Source organism: Muntiacus reevesi, chromosome 2 (genome assembly GCF_963930625.1).
Source record: "Muntiacus reevesi chromosome 2, mMunRee1.1, whole genome shotgun sequence".
NCBI classification, from domain to species: Eukaryota; Metazoa; Chordata; class Mammalia; order Artiodactyla; family Cervidae; genus Muntiacus; species Muntiacus reevesi.
The window spans coordinates 22,390,730-22,417,247 of NC_089250.1; the positions used below are offsets into that span (position 1 = coordinate 22,390,730).

The 26,518-nt window shown below is 35.8% G+C and overlaps 1 protein-coding gene across 5 annotated transcripts in view; it reads left to right on the plus strand.

Annotated features, from left to right (window-relative positions):
• Nucleotides 1-26,518, plus strand: part of MLLT10 (MLLT10 histone lysine methyltransferase DOT1L cofactor) — a 219,936-nt gene that overhangs the window by 50,604 nt on the left and 142,814 nt on the right. For all 5 annotated transcript variants that reach the window (XR_010661422.1, XM_065921077.1, XM_065921078.1 and 2 more), the window contains exons 4-5: nucleotides 483-537; nucleotides 21,412-21,521. Coding sequence is in view for 4 of the 5 variants with exons in the window: in XM_065921077.1 (XP_065777149.1) it covers nucleotides 483-537; nucleotides 21,412-21,521 (165 nt within the window). In the remaining variant the exon portion in view is untranslated. The remainder of the gene's footprint in view (nucleotides 1-482; nucleotides 538-21,411; nucleotides 21,522-26,518) is intronic.

Sequence of the window (26,518 nt, forward strand, 5' to 3'; positions counted from 1 at the left end):
AATAATGGGAATAATTAGAGCAGTTCTTGCCTTCCAAAGGCAGGTCAGCACATATGAGATCATAATCTGCCTAAATCGAAATTATGAATTTGAGTTTGCCTCTCTATTTCAGGAGAAGCCAGATCCAACTGACTATGTAATAATCCTGGTTGATTCGACAGTAAAGGGATAGAGCCAAATATTAAAAATCGTGCCCAAATACTGTGTTCAGAGAACCTTTTTATTTCTATTAATACAACAAGAAGGAAAAAAGTCTTAATATTTTACTGTTCACTAAATTTTACTTTTTAAAAGTTCTTGTCTTGTACTCTGAGGATGATCACTTATCACAGAGAATTACTTGATGAGGATCTTTCTGAAATATTCTTGGTGGCAACTAAGAGAAAATGCCACTGCCACATTTTGAATAGTTTTGAAGTTACAGGGAAGATGTTATCCTTTGGTAATCTGAAAAATCTCTTTGTTTCCCCCCCTTTTAATAGAGATGTGAACTGTGTCCTCATAAGGATGGAGCTTTAAAAAGAACAGATAATGGCGGTAAGTGCAGAAAATTTTGAAAAAATTTTTCTTGAGAACAGGAGTGCAGATGTATTTTAAAATATTTGATAATTCATTTATATCAAATAGTGATGGCCACTCAAATATTTTTTTATCGGTACTGGATGTAATTCATGAATTTTCTTTTTATTGAAGCACAATTTTTCTACTTTTTCGACAAACTTAGGTATATTTTGTTTTGTGTTTTTAGTGCAGGATGATCCATATACTTCTAATTAAAATCTTTTTTATTATTTTTTTTAATGGATACAATTCCTTATATTAGAAATTACTGTTGGGAAAATAAGCCACTTTTTTTTCTTGGTTAGAGATAAAAATCTGTTGTTTTAGATTTTTTTTTCCCTCTTTTGTGTATTGCTAGACAAATGATGTTTCTAATGAATGTTAATTTTGACACCCTGTGGAACTTTGTTGTTTGAATATAAAGAAATTTGATTTCTCTTAAATTTTGGTGTGGTTTCCCAAGGCCCCTTTTGTATTTCTAGTTTTCATTTCCATTTTTAGTTACCTTTCTCAAAGAAGTCCCATGTTTCTTTATAGCTCAGTACCATTCGTAAATGTGTAGGCATCCATTTATTCATCTGTGGCATACTATGAAAATTAAGTAACTGATGAATCTCAAAAAAGTAGAGATTAAGCCACTGTTAGTATGTACTTCCATTTTGGGCAGCCAACTCTATAAAGTGTTTTTGGCATAGAATAGTGTCATGACACAAGTAAATAAAAGGAAAAAATAGTGTTTTTGGCTAGCAATATGTCTATTTAAATTTAATGTTTAGACCATAAGTCACATTATCCAAAATTTTAAATATTAAAAACCCCCCTCAAAAAAAAACCAAAAACCAAAAAACAAAACCCCTCCTACTTCTATTCACCATCTACACAGTTTCTCAGTAAACTTTCTGCCACCAACATAGTCTATTACTTTTTTGTATATACCAATAAATAGGAGGAGACTTATTTTTGTAACTTAAATACAAATGGATTAATAGTATGCATACTCTCTTGCATCTTAAGTTTTTCCCCCCAAGCAATTTATCAATATAGAGCTTTATTTGTTACTGCATGTTATGGAATTAGTCACTTGTTGATGGACTTTCTAATCTTTTGTGTTTATGACTACTGTTTGTATATATGTCATTTTGCTTGTATTCAGTGACATCTGTAGGTTTTTATTAATTCTCAGATGTGGAACTGTTAGATGGAAGAGATTTTGCAGTTAATTTTGGTAGATATTCCCAAATCATTCCGTTTAGCGGTTGTACCAATTTGTGTTCCCAGCAGTAATGAATGAAAATCTATTCTTCATGTCTTTGGTAATCCAGTAGGTGAAAGTATCTCAGAGTTGTATTTTGCATTTCTCTTATTGTGACTGAATCTGAGCATCTTTTCATGTTTTTAAGAGTAATTCATGTTGTCCGTTCTGTGATCTCTTCATATGCTTTTTCTATTTAGTCGTTGATCTTTTTCTTTTTGATTTGTTGGAGCTTTCATAGGAGCACTTCATATATTAGGCTTTTTTGATGAATCATTCTTGCTGTTAATCTTTGCTCTTGGGGTTTTTATCCATACAGAAGGTTTTGATTTTTATTTAGCTGAATTTATTAATCTTATGTGTCATGGCTTCTGATATTTTGAACCATCAGTTAAACAGTTTCCCTACTCCAAGTTTATATAGGGAATGCTTTCACATTTCCCTCTAAGTTTGTTTTTTGTTTGTTTTTGGCTGCAACACACAGCATGTGGGCTAGTTCTCTGACCAAGGACTGAATCTGTGCCTCTTGTAGTGGAAATGTGGAGTTCTAACCACTGGACCACCTTCTCTGGTATTTTTATGACTTCTTTTTTCTTTCTTACCTTTTTTATTTCAGTTCATTTTTCTTTATTGATTTGCAGTGCCATCTGTGTAATAGTCTAAATTTGGTGTGTATTTAAAAGATTCTAAATTCTGTTCCAAAATTATTTTGGAACATGAAATGCATTTTCCTGTAGAAATGCTAATTGTATTTGCAGAGTGGTTAGCAAAATCCCACAATGTGCCTGATGTATAGTATTGATGATACTGTTCTTTAATATCTAATACCCATTTTTCCAGGAGCCTGGTGAGCTACAGTCCAAGGGGTCAGACAGAACCTAGCAACTAACACCAGTTTTCATGCTGGAAAATTATGTTCCAGGTTTTAGTTTTCTTTCTCTAGTGATCATGATCAGGAATTTCTCACTTTTACTTTTGATTTTCTTCAGTCAACTACTCCATAGATCTTTGTTGGAGGTAAGTGTTTTAGCATAGATTGGTGTGTTGAAAGTGAGTTATAGGCAAAGGGAGAGGCAAATGATAAAGAGGCAGGTGTATCAGGGACTTGCATTGTAAAGTTTGAATGGTAGACCTTCTGAGAGGTGGAGCTTCTTTTCCCTTTCCCATGCTTGTCTTTTCCCTCCCTCCCTCCCCTCATGCCTCCTCCCCCAGTCTTGACATGCCTTCCTTCCCTACCTTCTCCCTTTGCCTTTCTTCTCCCCCTCCCCCTTTTTCGTTCAAGACTTGGTTCTGATGATTCTTGGGAGCCATTGAAGCTGAGGAATAACATGAGTTTTCTGTTTTAGAAAGATCACTCTGACAGCTTTATGAATGGGTTAGAAGGGTATGAGACCAGACCAACTATAAAAAGGAAAAGTGTAGCTGGATCCTGTGTGCTTTTAACATACTTAAAATCAGTTACATAGGAAGAGAGAGAAGAAACAATTGTAGAGGTAATTCAGTCTGCCATTTTATTGACTGAACTCTAGCCAAACCTATATGGAAATCTCTTGGAATGATTTTAAGGCTTTCCCAACCATCATTGTCAAAGTCAGGAAGTGTACAATTGAAGGGGCCAGGCAAGAGGCGGTGTCAGCTTATCTATATTCTTGAAGAGGAAATTTTAAAATGAGTTGAAGGCTGTTGATAGATACTATCTGACAGAACAATTAGAAGAATTTGAATAAAGCAGCGTTGTATATTCATAACAATGTTCAATGGCATGCACTTTCTCTGTTGGAGTTAAAAGCTGCTTTTCAAGGATAGTTTTGATTATTCCTTTTTTGTGTGAGTTGCTCAGTCATGTCTGACTCTTTGCCACCCCATGGATTGTAGCCTACCAGGCTCCTTTGTTCACGGGATTTTCTGGGCAAGAATACTGGAGTGGGTTGCCGTTTCCTTCTCCAGGGGATCTTCCCAACCCAGGGGTTGAAACCGAGTCTCCCGCATTGCAGGCAGATTCTTTACCATCTGAGTTTGTATTTTGAGGGCCTATAATTTATACTCTGATGTTGGAATCTACATTCCACAAAGATAGGACTTTGCCTTATTGCAGTAAATCCAAGGGAGAGATACTGAGAAACTGTTTGAGAGAAGTAGTGGGAGGGTTAAAAATGAGGGAATGGACTTGAGAGATACTAAAGTGATAAATTTTTACAGATATATTAAAAATAGTTTTGCTATGGAAAATTTTCAAGCATATATACAAGTAGAGAGAATCCCTACCTTGGTATCTAGCTTTAACAGTGACCAAGTCATAGCCAGCTGTTTCCTTTCTGCCCTCCCCTATCCCAGTCTTCTGATGAGCATTTAAATTTTGTGAGCATTTTTAACTTACATGGATATTTTAAAAATGCACAGTATATCATCACACCTAAAAAGAATTAATAAGGATTTCTTTAATCCATGATATGTGCAGTCATTGTTCAAAATTTCTTGATTATCTCCGGTTTTTTTTTTTTTTTTTTATACTTGTTGAATCAGGATTTCACAAAGGTCCATAAGCTGGATTCAAATAAGGTACATACACTGCAGTATCTTGATATTTCTCTTAGGTCTTTCCGTGGTCTCCTTTTCTCCTCTTTGTCAGTTTACTCATGGGAAAAAGCACCTGAGTCATTTGCCCTGTAGTGTTTGTCCACAGCACACTTTGTTGATGTCATCTTAGATGAGTATGTGTGTGTTTTAACATGTTGCTTTGTTCCATATATTTTCTGTGCATTAGTAGACTGAAGGGGACATTGGAGTTATGTAGTTATAAACCAAGTAATGTCAAGGATTGCCTGAGCCATCAGGGAAGAGAGAAGCATGTTGATTTTGGACTTCTAGCCTCCAGAACTGAGAGTGTGAGAGAATATATTTCTTTTTTCTTTAGCTAACTAATTTGTTGAAATTTTTATTACTTCCCTAGGACACTGGTACACTTGTGTTGAGAATATTTGCATTTATATTCATAAAGTGTATTGGACTGTTACTTTGTTTTCTTACGCTTTTTTCTCTGACAGTGGGGCATTTGATGCCATACTGGCCTCATAGAATGAGCTAGGAATTGTTGCCTCTTCAAGTTTTTCAGAAGTTTGAGAAGGATTTATGTTTATATTTCTTTAAATGTATGGTGGTATTCAGTTATGAAGGCGTCTGGTACAGAGCTTTTCTTTGTGGAGGTTTTTCCTTGTTGATTGAGTCAATCTCTTGTTCTAGATATATTCAGATTTTCTTTCTTGAGTCATTTTTGCTAATTTGCATTTTCCTAGGAATTTGTCCATTTCCTGTAGGTTATCTAATTTGTTGGTATACATTTGTTGATGGTATTCCCTTTTAATTCCCATTTTTGTTAAGGTCAGCAGTAATGTTCTCATTCATTTCTGAATTTAGTAATTTGTCTTTGTTTTCCTAGTCAGTCTAAAAGTTTGTCAGTTTTGTTGATCTTTCAAAGAACTTTGGTTTTGTTGATTGCTCCTGTTATTTTTCTATTTTCTGTTTTATCTGTTATCTTTACACTTTTCTTTTTCCTGCTGGTTTGGGGCTTAAGTAAAGTAAAGTCGTTCAAGATAGGTATATAATTAGAAACCCTAAAAAAAAATAATTAGAAACCCTGTATTATTACCATTTTTATTTTATGTATAGCACAGGGAACTATATTCATTATATTGTAAGAAACTAAGAAAAGAAACTGAAAAACTATATACATATCTGTGTGTGTGTGTATATATGTAAACATATATATATCTGAGTCACTTTGCTGTACACCAGAAATAAGACAACATTGTAAATCAACTATAAAGTAAAGTGAAGTCACTCAGTCATGTCCAACTCTGTGCGACCCCATGGACTGTAGTCCACCAGGCTCCTCCGTCCATGGGATTTTCCAGGCAAGAATACTGGAGTGGGTTGCCATTTCCTTCTCCAGGGGATCTTCCTGACCCAGGGATCGAACCCAGGTCTCCCGAATTGCAGGTAGACACTTTAACCTCTGAGCCATCAGGGAAGCCCAACTATACCTCAATAAAAAAAAAAAAAAAAAAGAGAGATCCTGGATGTATTTAAACTGTCACTCCCTTCACTGCATTTTACCCCACTCAAGCATCTTCTTTGCAATACAGGTATTATCAGGTATGAATTTAACTGGAGTGTTGCTTTCTATGTATCACATGAAATTTTGTATGTCATTTATATATATTTTCCATTTGTCTTAAAGTATTTTCCAGTTTTCATCATGATTTCTTCGACTCATTGTTTATTTAAGAGAATATTGTGTAATTTCCATATATTTGTGGATTTTCCAGTTTTCCTTCTTTTATTGATTTTTATTTTCATTCTACTGTGGATTAGTAAGATCTGATTTCAGATCTTTTAAAATTTATTGACACTTGTTTTGTGACTGGCACTGTTATCAGTCTTGGAGACCATTTGTGGGTGTTTGAGAAGAATGTGTATTTTGCTGATTTTAGTGCAGTTTTTTGTATATGTATATTGAGCCTAGATAGGTTGTAGTAACTCTTCTATAGTGGTTTTCTAAGTTCTACCCATTACTGAAACTTGAGTAAAGAACAGCCTGTTTCTCCCTTCAGTTTTGTCCCCCCTGCCCCGCCCTGCCCATGTATTTGTTGGAGCTCTGATGTCTGGTGCATGTATGTTTATAATTGTTTTTTATGTTCTTGGTGTTTTGACCTGCTTTTCAGTATATAATGTTCTTCTTTGTTTCTTGTAACAGATTTTGATTCTTACTTCATTTCCCATGTATATTTTTAAAAATGGTTATCCTGGGGATTACAATTAACCTCTTAAACTTAAAACACACTTCATCCAGGTTAAGGATACAAGAGCAAATGCCTAAGTCAGTCCTCCTCCCTTAGTTTGGTTAAAACTTAAAACCACAGTTCTTTGAGGACAAGCTCTGCTTCACCCCTTTAGGAACCAGGGTCCAGAGTTTGGCACTACAAACATGGGATTCTCTCTTCAAGACCATTGTCACGCTAGTAAGTGGTAGAGCCTAGGCAAGTGAAAATGACACAAAACTCTTACAGTTTTTAAGTTGCCTCTTTGTTGTTTACTTGATACTGTAAACTTTTTGTCTATCTTCCAGAGTAGAGTTCTGACCAAATTGGTTTTGACACTTTATGCTCCATTTTCTGGTGTTTCTGTAAGATCACAGGCTCTTGGAGATGTCATCAGTCCAGATGCTTCAAGAGACTGTATATTATTTAGTTGTCAGTAACAGAAATAGATCTGGATATCTGAAGCAAAAAGAAGAAAAGATATAACTCACAGACTTCGAGGAAAAAATGAGTGCTTGAGTGCTTGCATTTTGGAGTTATTAGAAGCAGAAGCAAATAGAATCTCTTCAAGCATGGTATTCTAGTGAGAAGAGGGAATGGACACTGAACAAGCTTAAATCATGGCTGTCTAGTAGTAGTATTGTATGACTTAATGGATGTGGGCTGAGATGAGGAAGGGGAGTTGTTCAGATATCTTTGTGGACAGCTGAATATCGATGGTTTTTTACTGAGTTAGAGTGTTGGATAGAGGGTTGTTTTGGAAGTAGAGATCAATGCTGAGATACTCTTTTTATGTGTTGAGTTTAAGATGATGGTGAGATTGCTGAATAATGTATATGTCAGTAGGAAATTGAATATAATTATCAGCTTTTAGCTCTTACCATTCCTGCTCCTTTGCCATGTATTTCCTTCCTGGGGAGGTTATCACATTCTTGGTATCTATCTGGAGCTATTTTCTGCGTACATAAACACTTTTCACACAAATGTAGAATATAGTGTTTTATGAATTGCTGCTTCATTAATAATGTACCTTGGAGATCACTGCACATAAGCAGTAGAAAGCTCTCATATACATCTGCGTGTTATTTAATTGTAAAAATGAAATTAATTTATTTAACCATTTAACCATAATAGCATTTAGTTATTATTAGTCTTTTTTAAAAAACAATACTGCAATGAATAACCATATACAATGTAATATAGCTATGTGGGTGATTTGCTGTCTGCAAAAATTCCTGGAAGTGAAATTGCTGGGTCAGAGGGTATGTGCATGTGAAATTTTAGTGGAATTTGCCATATCCCCTCTGTTGAGATGTACTAATCCACATTACATGAGAAGAGACTGTTTTCGACATGGTTTCCTCAGCACAGTTGCATGACTACCTGAGTCAGTTTCAGTTTGGGATCGTTGATCAGACTCACAAGTCATAATGGGCTTATCCAGCACCAGATACACCTAGGAAGGAAAACCATATACAGTTACAGTGCAGAGGCCTCCAAACTCCGATGCAGGTTTTGATGTTTCCAGCATTTTGATTGTAAGATTGACATAACATTAGCACACATTTTAGCCTCTATATTTGTAAGTGGCTAGCTCTTTTATTTTAATATAGTTGTAGACCATAAATTATAAGTCATACAGTATACATTCCTGACAGCCAAGTACAGCAGGCTAAAACACATTCTGGGATTAGTTATTAGTACATGACAGACCCTATAGGACCGTCATCTATCTTCAGGGTTGATGTTGCAAGAACTGTCAAGATATTTTCCTCAAGAGACTAAAAGAGGGATTCAGAATATAGCTTTTAACCCTTTCCTTAAGAATATTTTAATATTTTTCTCTCTGGTGATTAAAAATAGACATAGTCTTAATCTACATTTCTGTTATTATGAGAGAAGTTGACACCTCTTCATATGCTTAAAAACTATTTTTATTTTCTTTATGTGAAGTTTTCATTCATATTCTTAACTTATTTTCCTTTTGGTACATTCCTCATGGTACATTTGTTGATAGAGCTCTTAATGTATTAGGGAAATTAGCCCTTTGGGATATTACAGGGTTTCTCCCTCCTAAATGTTGGTTTGTGTTTTGATTTTGCCTTTGGCCATACAAAAATAAGTGATCATGTTACCATCATTAAAAAGAATTCTGGTTTGGTAGCATACTGGAAGGGCTATTTTCTATACCAAGATTATTTCACACTTTTTGGTAGGCTTTCTCTAGTATGTGGCTTAAAATTTTTTTAGATTAATGATCCATCCAGAATTTATTGTAATGTGAGCTATGAGGCATGGAGCTATTTTTCACCTAGGTGACTATCCATTTGTTCCAAATACATGTTTTGACTAGTCTGATTTCTCCTGTTGAATTGAAATGACACAAAGGTAGTACACAGAGTCCCTGTATACCCTTTATTCAGTGTCTTCATTATTAGCTTTGTACAGTAACGTGGTATATCTGTGAAAGCTAAGAGACAATTGTATGTTACTGTTAATTGAATGCTATACTTTAAAATCTGTTTCATCTTTTTTTTTCCATTAATGTTCTTTTGCATTTAGTTTCCATGTTTCTTGGTCTCCCATGGCCTGTAACAGTTTGTCAGTCTTTTTTGGTTTTGCATGATCTCGACAGTCTTGAATACTGGCCAGGTACCAGCTGAATGTCCCCTAATCTGGGTTTCTCTGATGTTTTTCTCCTGATTAGATTGGGTTTATGGGTTTGGGGAAAGAATACCACAAAAGTTAAGTCCTCTTCTCATTATGTCAGGGGGTACAAATATCCACATGACATTACTGATATGAAAGTGTTCAACATTACTAATCACTGTAGAAATGCAGATGAAAAATCACAGTGAGGTCACAGCACACCTTTGGAATGACTGCTATTTAAAAAAAACACAAAATTACAAGTGTTAGTGAAGCTGTGGCGAAATTGGAACCCTCGTGCACGGTTAGTGGGATTGTAAAGTGTCATAGCTGCTATGGAAAACAGTACGGAGGCCCTTCAAAAAATTTAAAAAGATTACTATAAAAAGGAATAATCCAACAATTCCACTTCCAGTGGATGTATCTGGAAGCAGAGTCTCTGAGAGATATTTGTACACTCATGGTCATAGAGGAACTATTGACAGTAGTCAGGAAGTATAAGCAACTCAAATGTCTGTCAAAGGCAGAATGGATAAACAAGATGTGAAAGTGAAAGTGAAGTCACTCAGTCGTGCCTGACTCTTTGTGACCCCATGAACTGTAGCCTACCAGGTTCCTCTGTCCATGGGATTCTCCAAGCAGGGATACTGTAGTGGGTTGCCATTTCGTTTTTCAGGGATCTTCCCAATCCAGGGATTGAACCCAGGTCTCCTGCATTGCTTTACCTCTGAGCCACCATACCTCAAACAAGATGTGTTATATACATAAAATGAGATATTAATCTCCCTCCTTAAAAAGAAGGGAGATTTAACACTACTGAACTGTACCCTTGAAAACATTGTCACTGTACTGAAGTTTGTTAATGTGCTTTTGAAACATTAAAATCTGTATGCTCTTTTTATAAAGATTTATTTATTTTTGGCTGCACTGGTCTTTGTTGCTGCATGTGGGCTTTCTCTAGTTGCGGCGAACAGAGGCTACTCTTCAGCGCGGGTATGTGGGCTTCCAGTTGTGGAGGCTGCTCTTGTTTGGGCTGCATGGGCTCTAGGGGCACACAGGCTTCAGTAGTTGCTGTGTATGGGCTCAGCAGTTGTGACCCACAGGCCTAGTTGCTCCATGGATGTGCACTCTTCCTGGACCAGGGATCGAACCCATGTCCTCTGCATTGGCAGGTGGATTCTTTACCACTGAGCCACCAGGGAAGCCCTGAAAAATTTATTTTTTTAAAATTATTTTGTTTATTATTTTTGGTTGTGCTGAGTTTTTGTTGATGCAAGAGCTTTTCTCTAGTTGTTGACGAGCAGGGGCTACTCTTGTTGTGGTGTGTGGGCTTCTCATTGTGGTTGCTTCTCTTGTTGTGGAACTCCAGCTCTAGGGGAAGAGAACTTTAGTAGTTGGAACTCCTGGGCTCAAGAGCACAGGCTGTAAGCCCATGAGTGAGTTGTGGCTCACTGGCTTAGTTGCTCTGAGGCATGTGGGATCTTCCCTGATCAGACACGGATCAGTCCCATGTCTCCTGCATTGGCGGGCGGATTCTTTACCACTGAGCCCCTAGGGAAGCCCAAAATTTTATTTTTGGAGAGTAAATATGTATAGTATTTTTTATTAGCCTGTTGTTATTTGTTGGATCAGTAGTGTGTCAGTAGTGATAAGCCCTATTTTTATTCTTAATATTGGTGATTTGTGGTCTCTGCTTTTTGTTTTGTTTTACTTCGTTGTTTTGGGTTTTGGAGTTTGGTGTTTGGTTTTATTTTTCTTCAACCAGTGTACCTGGAATTTGTCAGTTTTGTTCACCTTTTTAAAGAAATAAACTGACTTTAATTTTTAAAGTTATATGCCTGTTTTCTGTGTTTTACTGATTGCTCCTTTAATCTTTATGATTTCCTTTTTTCTACATACTTTGTATGTATTTAGCTGTAATGTTTTAACTTCTTCATGGCAACACCTTAGATCTTTGATTTTAGATCTTCTTTCCTAGTTCAGTTCAGTTTGGTCCAGTCGCTCAGTTGTGTTCGAGTCTTTGCAACTCTCTGGACTGCAGCACACCAGGTTTCCCTGTCCATCATCAACTCCCGGAGCTTGCTCAAAGTCATGTCCATCGAGTCGGTGATGCCATCCAACCATCCAACCTGTGTTTTCCACTTCTCCTCCCTCCTTCAATCTTTCCTAGCATTAGGGTCTTTTCCAGTAAGTCACTCCTTCCCATCAGGTGGCCAAAGTATTGGAGTTTCAGCTTCAACATCAGTCCTTCCAATGAACACCCAGGACTGATTTGCTTTAGGATGGACTGGTTGGATCTCCTTGCAGTCCCAGGGACTCTCAAGAGTCTTTTCCAACACCACAGTTCAAAAGCATCAATCCCTTGGGCACTCAGCTTTCTTTATAGTCCATCTCTCACATCCATACATGACTACTGTAAAAACCATAGCTTTGACTATATGGACCTCTGTAGGCAAAGTAATGTGTCTGCTTTTTAATGTGAGGTCTAGGTTTGTCATAGCTTTTCTTCCAAGGAGCAAGTGTCTTTTAATTTCATGGCTGCAGTCACCATCTGCAGTGATTTTAGAGCCCCCCAAAATAAAGTCTCTCACTGTTTCTGTTGTTTACCCATCTATTTGTCATGAAGTGTTAGTAAAAATATTCAAAGCTTCAAGTTTCCCTCCTAACATTTTTACTGCATTCCACAGAATTTGATATGTTGTTTATTTGTTGTTAGTCAGTTCAAAATGTTTTTCAAATTTCTCTTGCTTTTCTCTTTTACCCCCAAATTTAGAAGTCTATTATTTATTTGCCAGTTGCATTGCTAGATAGGTAATTTGTTGGTTGCTAATTTAATTTCTTTATTGTTAGAGATTCCACTCTGGATGATTTTAGTCCTTTAAAGTCCACTAAGACTTATCTCAAGGCCCAGCATATTGTCTGTGTTGGTGAATGTGTCATATGTATTTCAAAAGCAAGTGTGTATTCTACTGTTGAATGAATATAGTGTTGTAGTCAGTTAGATCAAGACAGTTTTATTGTTAAGCTCTTTTATGTCTTTATCGATTTTTTTTTTAGGAGGGGGTGAATCTAGTTCATCTATTAATTGTCAAAAATCATATGTTAAAAATCTGTTATGGTTGGAACATTGTCTGTTTCTTCCTTTAATCCTGTCAAGTGTTGCTTCATATATTTTAAGGCTAGGTACATATACTTTCCTAATTGTTACATCTTTTTATTGATACCCCTTTATTGTTATAAAATGTCCCTTTCTTTCTATGGCGTGTTTGTTTTGTAGTATATATCTGATATCAGAATAGTCACTCCTGAGTTTATATTCTTACTATTAGCAGGATATATCATTTCCCATTGATTTGCTTTATTTTCTTTAAACTTAACAGTCTTTTCATTAAGTGTTTCTCTTTTTATTTTTGGCTTGTTGTTGTTTAGTCGCAAGGTTGTGTCCAACTCTTTGCAACCCATGGACTATATAGTCCTCTGGCCATGATATTTCCGGAGTGAATACCGGAGTGGTTTGCCATTTCTTGCTCCAGAGAATCTTCCTGACCCAGGAATTGAACCCATGTCTCTGGGCCAATGCAGGAGACTTCTTTACACTGGGATACCTAGGAAGCCCCAAAATGTTTCTCATAGGCAGCATATAGTTTGGTCATTTTTTTTTCTAAGTCTATTCTGTCTCTCTCAATCTTCAATCTACCTTGTCTCATTAACTATTGTGTATAAATCATTTAACATTTACTACAAATTAAAATTTGAATTGAGGTCTATTTTTTAATATTAATTTTTACTTTTTTTCCTTTCGAACTTTTTATTTTATATTGGAGTATAGCCAGTTAACAAGTTGTGATACTTTCAGTTGATCAGCAGAGGGACTCAGGCTTACATATACATGTTGGATTGAGATCTATTTTGAGATTTATTCTTTTAAAAAAGCTTTATTCAGATATGATTGAGTTTGAAATATATGACATTTACTAATGTATATACATGAAAGCATTAACATAGTCAAGTCAGTGAACATATCCATCATTCCTAAAACTTTCCTTATGTATCTTTATAGTATATCTGAGTTATCTGTTCCTCTTTGCAGACTCTCCCAGGCCACCAGTGGTTTGCTTTCTATTACTGTAGGTTAATTTATGTTTTCCAGAGTTTTCTACAAATGGAGTCTAATGTGTATCTAGACATACAAATATGTATATAATACATGCACACTTTTTGTCTGGTTTATTTCCATCATTATAAGTATTTTGAAGTAATTCTTCTTGTTACGTGTATCAGTACTTCATTTCTTTTTGTTCACTATTACTCCTTTGTATGGTTGTAGCAGTTTATTAACCTGTTGACAGATTGCTTTTAGTTTCCAGCTATTAAAAATGAAGCTTTTAACATTTGAGTGCATGTATGACCATAGGCCTTCATTTACCTTGGGTAAATAGGAATGAAATGGCTAGTTTATAAGTGCATGCTTAATTGTTTAAGGAACTGACAAACTATTTCCTAAAGTGATTGTAACATTTTACATTCCCATCAGGAGCATTTGAGAGTTCCAGTTGCTTTATATCCTCTTCAACACTTGGTATAGTCAGGGTTTGTGTTTGTTTCAAGTTGCCATTAAAGAAGAATGGGAATCTTTGTGGGAATGTTTTTGAGATGATTTTTGTCTTGTTGGTTATTATAAGATTGAATTCAGTGTTAAGCAGTAACTGTTTGTTTCTCATCTATTTCGTGTAGCAGTGCGCATCTGTTAATCCCATTAGAGACAAATTCTAATTTCACTCTGTCCTCTTTGAGCCCTGTGGTAATCCTGTGGTAATCGTAAATTTGTTTTCTATGTCTGCGGTATCCTTGTAGCTTTAATTTGCATTTCCTTAATGAATAATACTTTGGTCTCCTTTTCATGTGCTTATTTGCCATTCTTGCATCTTTGGTGATGTATGTATTCAAATCTTTTGCCTCTTTAAAAAATTCAGTTGTTTTCTATTGTTGATTTTTAAAATATAACAACTTTATTCACATAGTATACAATCAAACCATTTAAAGCTTGTAATTCAATGGTTTTTACAGTATTCACAGACTTGTGCAACCATCATCATAATTAGAATTTTTATCAGGCCAGAAATATGCACTGCAATCTTGAGCATTCACTTCTCATTTGCCCTCAGCACCTTCAGCCTGGGCAACTATTAGCCTGCTCTTTGTCCAAATATAATGTCTAGTTGGTCCTCCAAATATATAAATGATTCCTCTATATCCAATGTTCTACATCCACAAATTCAAACAACTCTGGATCATGTAGAACTGTAGTATTATTTACTATGGAAAACTTACATATAAGTGGACCTTCATTGTTCAAACTTGTGTTTTTCAAGGGCCAACTGTATGTCCTTGCTGCTTTTCATGAGGATTACAGTTATCCTAAATTTATTGTAATACCTTTGTTTGAATTGATACCAACTTATCTTCAATAGCATGCAGAGATTCTGCTCCTATACATCTACACCCCCCAACCTTTCTGTTGTTTTTTCAAAATTTGTGTCATTCATTTATCTTTTAAACAGTTTTGTTCAGTTTCTCAGTTGTGTCTGACTCTTTTTGACAGCTATGAACTGCAGCATGCCAGGCTTCCCTGTCCTTAACCAACTCCTGGAGCCTGCTCAAACTCATGTCCATTGAGTCGGTGATGCCATCCAACCATCTTGTCCTCTGTCTTCCCCTTCTCCTCCTGCCTTCAGTCTTTCCCAGCATCAGTCTTTTTCCAGTGAGTTGGCTCTTCACATGTGGCCAAACTATTGGAGTTTCACCTTCAGTATCAGTCCTTCCAATGTTTGTTCATGGTTGATTTCCTTTAGGATTGGCTAATTTGATCTCCTTGCAGTCCTAGGGGCTCTCAAGAGTCTTCTCCAGCACCACGGTTCAAAAGCATCAATTCTTCGATGCTCAATTTTCTTTATAGTCCAACTCTCACATCCATACATGACTACTGGCAAAACCATAGCTTTGACTAGACGGACCTTTGTTGGCAAAGTAATGTGTCTGCTTTTTAATGTGCTGTCTAGGTTTGTCATAGCTTTTCTTCTAAGGAGCAAGCATCTTTTAATTTCATGGCTGCAGTCACCATCTGCAGTGATTTTGGAGCTCCCCAAAATAAAGTCTTTCACTGTTTCTATTGTTTCCCTATCTATTTGCCATGAAGTGATGGGATCAGATGCCATGATCTTAGTTGTTTTTTTTTGTTTTTACATTTTAGTGAAAGTTGCTCAGTCATGTCCGACTCTTTGTGACCCCATGGACTATACAGTCCACGGAATTCTACAGACCAAAATACTGGAGTGGGTAGCCTTTCCCTTCTCCAGAGATCTTCCCAACCCAGGAATCGAACCCAGGTCTCCCACATTGCATGGAGATTCTTTACCAGCTGACCCACAAAGGAAGCCCTTAGGTTTTTGAATGTTGAATCTTAAGCCAAGTTTTTCACTTTCCTCTTTCACCTTCATCAAGAGGATCTTTAGTTCCTCTTTGCTTTCTGCCATAAGGGTGGTGTCATCTGCATATCTTAGGTTATTGATATTTCTCACTGCAATCTTGATTTCAGCTTGTGCTTCATTCAGCCCAGCATTTCGCATGATGTACTCTGCATATAAGTTAAATAAGCAGGGTGGCAATACATAGCCTTGATGTGCCTCTTTCCCAAATTGGAACCAGACTGTTGTTACGTGTCTGGTTCTAACTGTTGCTCCTTGACCTGCATACAGATTTATCAGGAGGCAGGTAAGGTCGTCTGGTATTCCCATCTCTTGAAGAATTGCGCAGAGTTTGTTGTGATCCACACACAGTCAAAGGCTTTAGCGTAGTCCGTGATGAAAAAGTAGATGTTAAACCATGTAGGAAAGATAATGAGTTACAAATCAAGACTATTATAATGTTGGCTTTAATTTTTACCTGTATTTAAACTTTACTGGGGGCTTCCCTGGTGGTTCAGTGGTAAAGAATCTGCCTGCCAATGCAGGGAACATGGGTTTGATCCCTTGATTGGGAAGATTCCCAGGAGAAGGAAATGGCAACCCATGACAGTATTGTTTCCTGGGAAATCCCATGGACAGAGGAGCCTGGTGGGCTGCAATCCATGGTGTCACAGAGTCGAACACACTTAGTGACTAAACAGCAGTATTCTTTTGGTTAGCCAGAAGAAACCCTTCTCCAGATTCATGTGGGGCAAGTCTCTTAGCAACAGATTCCCTCACCTTGCATTTCATTGGGATGTCTGTTTTTTTCCCATATTTGAAGGATAATTTTGCTCGATTTGGAATTCTTAAGTGACAAGTTTTTTCTTCCAGAAATTTAAAAATGTCATTGTACACACTCTAATGACCCCTGTTGAATTTGATGAGAAATTTTTTGTTTAATCTTATTGAGGATTCCTTGTATGTAACAAGTTTCTTCTCAAAGATTCTCTTTTTCCTTGGCTTTTAGCAGTGATTTATTACTTTATCTCAGTGCAGATCTCTTTGTGTTTATTCTGGTGGTTTCTTGAACCTCTTGAATGTGTAGATTCATGTCTTTATCTAATGTTTCAATTGGTATACCTTTAAGTTTGCTGAGTTTTTTCCCCTCTGTACTCAGATCTGTTGTTGAGACCCTCTAGTGTATTTTTCATTCTGGTTATTATAATTTTAAGCATCAGTGTTTGTGTTTGGTTCCTTTTTAAAATGACTCTTTATTGATTGTTTGTTGAGACTTCATTGTCCTGGTTTCCTTTGTAGTTTCTTGTCCTTGCTTTCCTTTGGCTCTTTTAGCAGATCTAAGACAGTGATTTTAAAGTCTGTATTTAATGTCTGTGCTTCTGCAGGGACAAATTCTGTTAAATTCTCCTGTGAATGGACTATATGCTCTTTTTCTTTATATCCTCTGTAACTCTTTCTTGAAAACTGGACATACTGAGTTTTATGATATGGTGACTCTGGAAAGTAGGTTTTTTACTCATGATTTAATTTTGTTGCTTGGTGTTACTTGCCTTTTAAGTGGTTTTCTATATAGTTTTGTTTTTTTTTTAAATGTGCTTTCTTTGTCACTTTGATCTCTAAAGTCTGTTTTTGTAGCTTGTGTTCAACTAGTGTTTTGGCAAAGACTTGCTTGAATACTAGGTGCTAAGATAATGTGCAGTAGAAGGGAGAGGGGTTCAAAAAAACAAAAACAAAAACAACTCTCCAGTGTTTGTGGATTGACTCTGTGCTGGGATCTTTCCTTCAGTGGCCAGCCAGTTTGCTTAGAGTTTTGCTTTCTGCTTGCCCTGTACCAGGAAATATGTCAGGGATTAAAGTTTAGCGTCTCATCAAGTCTTTTAGGAGGTGCATCCTGCCCTGGGCATGTGGTGCTGTCTAAATTCCCTGGAATGCACAGATACTTTTCAGCGCTCCCAGTTTCCAAGAGAAAATTCGTCCCGGCTTTTCCTCTTGGACTCTTGGCATGTTTGTGAACCATAATCTTTTGCCCCAGGCGTCTGTGCCTTTATTTTGGTTTTGTCTGCCATACAGTGATTTGAGGAATACCCTACACTTTTCTGCCCTGTGTGAGTTCTGAGCTTGTCAAAAGAATAAGATGTGTTCTTCAGTAGCCCACAGGCATTTTAAAATAGGGAAGCACAATTATTTGCAAATAAAGTCTGCTCTGTCCCTTCAGAAACTGGAGTTGGGGTTGTTTACTGGGTCTACAAGGTGCTCTCTTCAAGACTTCTGCTGAATCCAGGGTGACAGGGGTCAAGGGAAAGTAAGAATTCCCAAAGCTTTCTTACTTGTTTTTTTTTTTTTTTTTTTGCTGGCTTTTTTGCCCCTTGTAGGATCTTAGTTCCCCAACCAAGGACTGAACCCAGACCTCTGGCAGTCAGAGCACCTACTCGTAACCACTGGACAGCGAGGGAACTCTCCACTTTCCCACAGTTTTTTAAGTTTGTTTTTTTCCTGACTTAGTATTCGGTTGGTTTCTGCAAACCTTTCATTCTTTTTTCCAGAATCTTTGAAATTGGTTCTTACAGTTTTGCTGACTTTTTGATGTTTCTGTGGTGGAAGGTGCCTTTGGAGCGGGCTGCTCCCCCATTGTTGCTGACATTGTGCTCATTCGCTCAGTCGTGTCCGGCTCTTTGCGGCCCCATGGACTATACAGTTCATGGAATTCTCCAGGCCAGGATACTGGAGTGGATAGCCTTTCCCTTCTCCAGGGGATCTTCCCAACCCAGGCATCGAACCCAGGTCTCCCACATTGCAGGTGGATTCTTTACCAGCTGAGCAACAAGGGAAACTTGAGTGTCTTGAGAAACATTGTCTAAATTATTTTGTCCCTATTTTAAATTTTTGAGTTGGGGGGGATATGCATTGTTACATGCAGGAGCATTAATGTGGTCCTTGTTAATCACATCTTGACTAGTCTCCTATTATTTCTTCTTAACCTTGATTTTTTTCTTATTATTCTCTGTTCCCTCTTTTCTTCCTTACTTGTGATTTTATGAATGTTTTTAGCATTGTATTTTAATCCATTTAATAATACACTTAATTCAATTCCATGGCCCATTTGGGCCATATCTTTTCTGTATATACAGATATTAATATTTATGTATGTAGCTGTTGCAGTTGCTCTAGGGATTACTAGTTTCATACAAATAGTTCAATCTACCATGTATACCACTTTACATAAAATGTAGAAAATGTCAGAACTGTATAGATCTCTTTTACCTGCTTCTTCCCCAGTCTTTAGTAATAAAATGTTTTATACACATTGCAAACTTTACAAGACTTTTGATGTAAGCAGTCAAATGTATTTTAAATGAAAGAAGGTATTATTATTGTTTCATCAGTCAATACTCTCAGAAGTATGTGAGTGTTTATCATGCTTCATTTTTTCTCTGCATCTTGGAGCTTCCTTCTTGGGTCATTTTTTGTTTTCTCTCTTTTCTGTTGCCCAAGGACAATTGTCTGGTGTTTCTTTTAGAGGGAATTTGTTTAAAGATATTTTTTGGCTTTAATTTGTTTAAAGATATTTTTGACTTTTTTTGGTTATTTATCCCGTTCTTTTGGTGATAACTTGCCTTTTGGTTATTTTCAGGTATTTTTCTTTTTGGTTTTCTGTAGTTCTACAGATTATGTGCCTGTGTGGATTTATATTAATATTTATTTACCTTGGGATTTATTGTGATTATTCATATCTTTTTATTTTAGAAAGTTTTTAGTTATTGTCATTTTAAATATTGCTTCCATACCATTTATTTCTTTTATATTTCTCTGAGACTCTAATTACTTGTTAGGTAACTTGTTATTATGTTGTTTTTGTTTCTTGTCCTCTTTTTGTCTTTTTCATACTTCAGTGCTAATGTTCTGAGTATTTTCTTCTGACCTATTTTGTTCTAATTTACTTTTTGACTGTTGATATGTCTAGGTCATTGTTAATCTCATTTACTAGTTTTAAATTTTTGTTTTTACTTCTGTAATTTTTGATTTAGAGTTTTCAGTTCTTTGAAGGAATTTTTAATATTTTGTTGCGTGTATTTAAATATAATAAGCATACTTTTAAAAACATTTGTGTCTGAAACCCCAACATTCGTATCTGTTTTGATTTTCATGTTTTTGCTGCTTTTCAGTCATGTTGTCTTATCTCTTGGGTTTCATACTTTTCATTGTGCTGAAAATGAAAATGAGCTAGTATTAGAAATTGTTGTTCAGTTGCTCAGTCGTGTCCGAGTCTTTGTGACCCCATGGGCTGCATGCAGCATGCCAGGCTTCCCTGTCCTTCACCATCTTGCAGAGGTTGCTCAAACTCATGTCCATTGAGTCAGTGATGCCATCCAACCATCTTGTCCTCTGTTGTCTCCTTATCCTCCTGCCTTCAGTCTTTCCCAGAGTCAGGGTCTTTTCCAGTGAGTCAACTCTTCGCATCACATTGCCAAAGTATTGGAGCTTCAGCTTCAGAATCAGTTCTTCCAGTGAATATTCAGCATGAATTTCCTTTAAGATTGACTGGTTTGATCTCCTTGCCGTATTAGGAATTATTTGTAGCCAAATGAATGACATTGTTTTCCTGGAGGGAGGGTTTATATTAGCTTCTGTCTGGTGTCTGGGGCACATGATAATTTAGGATTACATGAGTCAAATTTCTGAGCTTGAGATGATCAAAGTTCAGCTGCAGGCTCTTGGAGGGCCTGTGTACTTTTAGTTTATTGGCATTTCTGAATTGCATCCCCTCAGTTTGCCACTGAAAGAGGGTGAGGGAGTTACTAGTGTTCCTCTTTTCCCTTAGTTGTTCAGGGACATAGATCCCTTATACTTTCAGCTTTCTGAGTTTGTCAAAAGTACCTTCCACTCTCTGAGCTGTTTTCTTTGAAATAAGCAAATGTCCGTCAGGTGGCAAAGTGGTCAAAGTTGTACTTAAGGCCCTGGACTTCCATCCTTTTGCAGTTTAGCCCCGATAATTCCTTACTGTCACATCAGCTCTTTAGTCACATTATACCTTTCGTTAGTCACATTTTGAAAACTTGAAAGAAGCAACATTTAAGATAATTATTTGAAGTGAAATATTAAAATAGTAAAACAATGAATGTTAGTATTTAAACTATCAACATTAGTGTAGCAGTTACAAATTTAATAATGACATTTAGCATTTAAAGTATTTAAGTGTTTATTTTAGGTTTTTAGCTGTAAACCTTCATTCTTTTCTGTGGTTCTCAGAGAAAGTATTGATCTGAATTATTTAGTTTACTCTTATAAAACGTGTCAGTGCCAGCATCTGAATTTTAAAGTGTTTCCCTTCAGGAGTTCCCTGGTGGCCCAGTGGTTAGGATTCTGGGCTTTCACTGCCATGGCCAGGGTTCAGTCAGTCCCTGGTCGGGGAACTGAGATCCCAGATGGATGGTGCAGCAGCCAAAAAAAAAGTTTCCCTTTGTGTTACCGCGCACATTAACTGCGGAAATGACTAAGAGTCTTTTATCAGTAGTGGTTTGACTATTAGTAGTGCGAATTTGTTAATGTTTTTGTTGTGTGTTTGCTTAAATGGGCATTTAAGGGATCTGTTCAGAAAGTTAATAATTTATGTTTTAAAAACCTTTGTTGATACTGGAAAATGACATTATTTTTGTTTACTTATTTTTAGGTTGGGCTCATGTGGTTTGTGCCCTGTATATTCCAGAGGTACAGTTTGCCAATGTTTCTACAATGGAACCGATTGTTTTACAGTCTGTTCCACATGATCGTTATAATAAGGTACAGTATATATTATTTTATTGATGTTTTAAAATAACTTTTTGTTTTAAAACTGGTAAGTGTAAAGGAATTGTTAAATTTTGTTTTATTATAGCCCTTCATTAAAATATTTAAATGCCTTCATTGATTTGGAAAAAAATGACTGTGGTAAAGTACAGTTATTAAAATATGTTACTAAAATCGCAGTAGTATAAAACAAATGCACACAAGCAAAGCTGTATCACCTTTTATATTAACCTAGGTTTTTAAGGTCCTAACACTTTAATCCTTACAGATTGTTCTTTAAGAATTACTGACTTAAACAAAAACAAACAAAAAAAGAATTATTGACTCTTACGTTCTTTCAGATATTAAGGCTGTATTAAATTTGAATTAATTGTTATTTGGTATAATATTCATTATGCTGATATACATCCTGTTTTAAAAAATAATCCTATCACAGAGTATTATTTATTCATCTCTCCAAATGATTTTTTTGCTCTTAAGACAGTATTCTTTTTTTTTCCTCTTAAAAATAATCTTAAAAAAAATAATCTTAATGTTTGCTTTTTTCTCTTGTATATTTTTCTTAATTTAGAACATTGGTATTATTGTTTCATTCTCTTGCATATTGGATTATTATTTTTTTTTAATTACCTACTGTGCCTTTAAACATACTGTTACCATTTTTAAGTGAAGGTACTTGTTGATTTATTTCATCTGTGGAGAAAGGGTCATGGCAGCCAATGCAAAGGTTTCAAAATATTAAACATTTTGTAATGTAGATTATTAAAATTTATTTTAAAAATTGGAAAATGCAGAGAAATAGAAAAATGTAAGGCAAAACTCATGTAAAATCTTTCCATTAAGATCCTCCTAGGTTTATTTTTGTGTGCATTTTAAAAATACTGTATACTTCTAATTGACTAATCAGGTTAGTGGTATGTGAGATTGTATATAATCTTGTGTCCTGTGAAATGCACTGTGTATTACCATTAGGACAACCTTTGCTATTTTTTTAGTAAAAAGTATTGCAGTGTTTGAATGATTTTCTTTCCATATTGATAACATTAAATATTTTAAAATTTTTTTAGAAAAGATTATTCATATTTGTTAATTGACCTTGAATAGCTCTTTGTTCATTTTAATATTGTAATGTTTTAATTTTTTCTTACAAAGTGTTTTTTATACTGAAGATAATTATTATTTTTTCTTATATACTTGCTGTCAGTGCTTTTGCCCATAATTTAATATTTGCTTTTTAATTTTCATTTTGTCTTTATGATTGTCATTATTGTTGGTATTCTAACATGTTAATTGTTTCTAGTTTTAAGTTTAAAATTTTTTTTATAGTTTACACAACTACTCTTTATTGTTTCTGCCGTTGTTGCCACACAGAATATTTCTCTACACTAAAGTATAACTATTTTATAGTATGTATTTCCTATAGGGAAGGACTTTCTTCTGCATGACCAGAATACACCCATCAGCATTAGGAAATTAATATTTATGCGTTATTTGTCTAATCCAGAAGTGTCATCATTATTTGTCTAATTTTCATTCATATTTTTTGTTTTCCCAGTAGAGTCTTTTCATAGCAGAAAGGTCACAATTTGCTTTTTGTCCCTTAAATCTCCTGACTTACATAACTTTGGTACTTCTGAAGATTTTAGATCAATTATTTGTAGAATGGGGGTTTTTAATAATGTTTCCTCATGATTAAATTAAGGTTATGTGTTTTTGGCAGGAATGTCACAGAAATGATGCTGTGTTCTTCTCATTGCATCCTGTCAGGTGGTACATGATTTCAGTTTTTCCCATTACTGGTGATGTTACCTTGGTCACTTGGTTAAGGTGGTGTCTGCAAGATTTCTCCACTGGGAGGTTAATCTTTATTTTCATTATAATTAGTAAGCATTTTGTAGTGAAGTACTTTGTATGTAAATACCTTGTTTCTTGTGCCTTTTATTCACTAATTTTAGCACTCATCATTATTTCTTTGCTTAATGAATCTATTACCAAGATTGATGGCAAGTGGTGGTATTCTAATTCCATCGTTTACGTTCATCAGTTGGCATCCATTTTAAGGAGACGCTTTCATCACTTCCCAATTATTTATATCAGTATGGACTAATAAGAACTTATGTGTTACTATTTTGTTTTAATGGGTCATTCCCCATCACTGTCATTCATTGTGATGCTTATATTGTCTCAGGTTTGGTCAGTGGGATCCCTTCAGGCTCTTCTTTGTCTTTTGACTTCTTTCTGTCATTCTCTGAGGGCTGCTTTACTTGTGACATGACCGTGTGTTCTAGGCTCATCTTGTACCATTGCTTTCTTGGTCCTCGAATAACCATTTCTCAGAGAAGTTTTGAATCCTTTTAGGTAAGAATGGTATTTAGAAATGAAGAGGATGTTAGGTGTGCTCACTGTTACTAGGATGTTGCTGTTTTCAGGCCCTCTCAGTGTGTATAGATGCAGAGATACACACACATTCACATCTAAATCTTCTTTATGTTTTGAAGTAGATGAGGTCACATAGATAGTTTTGATTAGTATGTGGATATATGTACATACACACGTATCTGTACGTATTTCTGTGTCTATTTATGTATCCAGCCATAAACTCCTAGGAATTTCTTAGTAATTTCCCTAAACCTAATCCAACAACACAGAGTTCATTTTAATTTTCTTTTTGTTTTTATGACTCTCATGTGAGACAGTGAGAAACCTGACTTCTTTTATCCTCAATATATTTATTTGATTATTCTCTCTTTTATTAACAAGTCTTTTATTGCTGCCATCCCATAATACAGAGGCCATCCTACTTTGTTTAGGCTCAGACCTCATTCTGGGTTGCTGCTGATTCCCTGCATTGCTGCCTTTTTTCTTTTTAAACCATTTTGGGGATTTAATGCTCAGCTTCAGTCCACAACTCCCCTCTTTCCCTTCCGTGGTTGGTTTCCTCACTTTGCACAGGTTCTGACAACTCATTCTGACACTGTTTCCACCCCTACCCCCAACACTTTGATGAGAACCACCCCTATTGGGGCTCTGATACTAGAGTTGGGCTGTCCTTTCCTTCGCAGGATAGATGCTGCCATGCTTCACCCCACCTCAAGACTTAAGTATTCAAGGAGTATGGAAAGTATTCAAGGGAGTATAGAAGGAAGAATGAATTATTTAGATACAAATCTTTTTATCCAGTTAGGTTAATTTTAGAATATTCTGAGATATATGTCTAACTTTTCCCCCTCCCTCATGGTTTAGTCAGCTTTTTCAACACTACGTTTTACACAGTGATTTGGAACACTGTTTGAATGATTATTAAAATCTTGGCTTTTCCTTACTTTTCTTGTACCCCTGATCTATCTTTGTAGTCTTATTCTAGTAGCACACTGTTTTAATTTACTATGGCTTTAAATACATGTTAGTACATGGTAGAACAAATATTACCATGCATATATTTTTTTAGATGAACATTAGGACTAACAATACTGATTTTAGGTTAGATGAACATTAGGACATTAGGTTAGATGAACATTTTAGGTTAGATGAACATAAGGACTAACAATACTAACAATAATGATTTTATTGGTGTTATAGTGAAACATTTTAGGGGAGGATTGATCTTTTTGCAATGTCGAATCTCCCCTTCCAGAAATATGGTGTCTCTCCCTGTCAAATACTTTTCCTTTTTGTAGTTTTCCTTATATGTAGTTGCTGCATATGTTTCTTGGATTTTTATGGTTGTTGGTCTATATGGTGGTGGTTTAGTTGCTAAGTCATGTCTAACTCTTTGTGACTACATGATTTGTAGTATAGTAAACCTTAAAAACAATAATATCTGGTTCATGAATATTTAGTATGGTTAATAGGGGACATGTAATTCTGAAATGATAGGAACAATTAGAAAATGATTTGTTGAGTTTGGAAGACAGCAGTCTTTTTTTTTTTTGGCCATGCCACGTGTCTCGTGGGATCTTAGTTCCCCATCCAGGGACTGAACTCGTGCTGTAGCAGCGAAGTGCCAAATCCTAACCTCTGGACTGCCGGGGAACTCCCTTGGAAGTTACCAGTCCTTAATGGGTGGTGGTAAAGGATAATGTAGAGATTATTTTTAAGTGTATTGGCCTCTTAAAATGGACCTGCTTTGCATGTGCTAGATCCTGAGAGTTGTGTAAAAGATAAGAGTTTATCTCCATGTGACACTCAGTCACATAACTACAATGTACAAAAATAATAATGATAGTTTACAAATAATGGAACCAGCTGAATGAGGTATTATAGAACATAATGAAAGGAGGTATTATTTTTGTCTAAGGAACTAAGACATACAAAGATATTATAAGGGCTATGCACAATAATGCGGAATTTGACCTTGGAAGAAAGAATCAAATAATAATTTTAGAGAAAGTAACATAAACTAGAGTAATAGGTGCAAAGAGAGGATGCTAATAATAAATAGTTCAGAGAATTTGCCATAATCAGTGCAAAGAATAATAAATAATCCTGGAACACTGTGAAATTTAGAAGGGAAATAAAAGGAAGATTTCTAGACTTACCTGTGTAGTATATCCACTTGCACACGATTCACCGTGTCGACTTAGGTTGCTAAATTTTCCACACATCAATACAATAGAGTGGCCAGTTTCTTCTGAACCATTTGTCATCAGATTCTTGTTATTTTTTGACCTCTCATATTTTCTTGTATCAGTTCCTCAATTCACTGACACATTTTGTTAAAAAATAAATGGCATGTTACCTTTAATTACCTTTCAGTAATTTTTAAGAAATGGAAAGATTGGGGCAGCATAGGGATTTGGGACCTTTTTTGGGTGAGACTTGTGTTCTTTAGAGTCAGAGAAACTTTTTAGTTTAGAAAGCTGCAATTTCCATAGAGAGTAGTTGGCAGATGATATGTATATCTGAATTTATTCTCTTGAATAGTTTACTGAATGGCTATGAAGGAATGAGTGTTTATTAGTTTAGGAAGGATCATAATAGACCAACCAAAC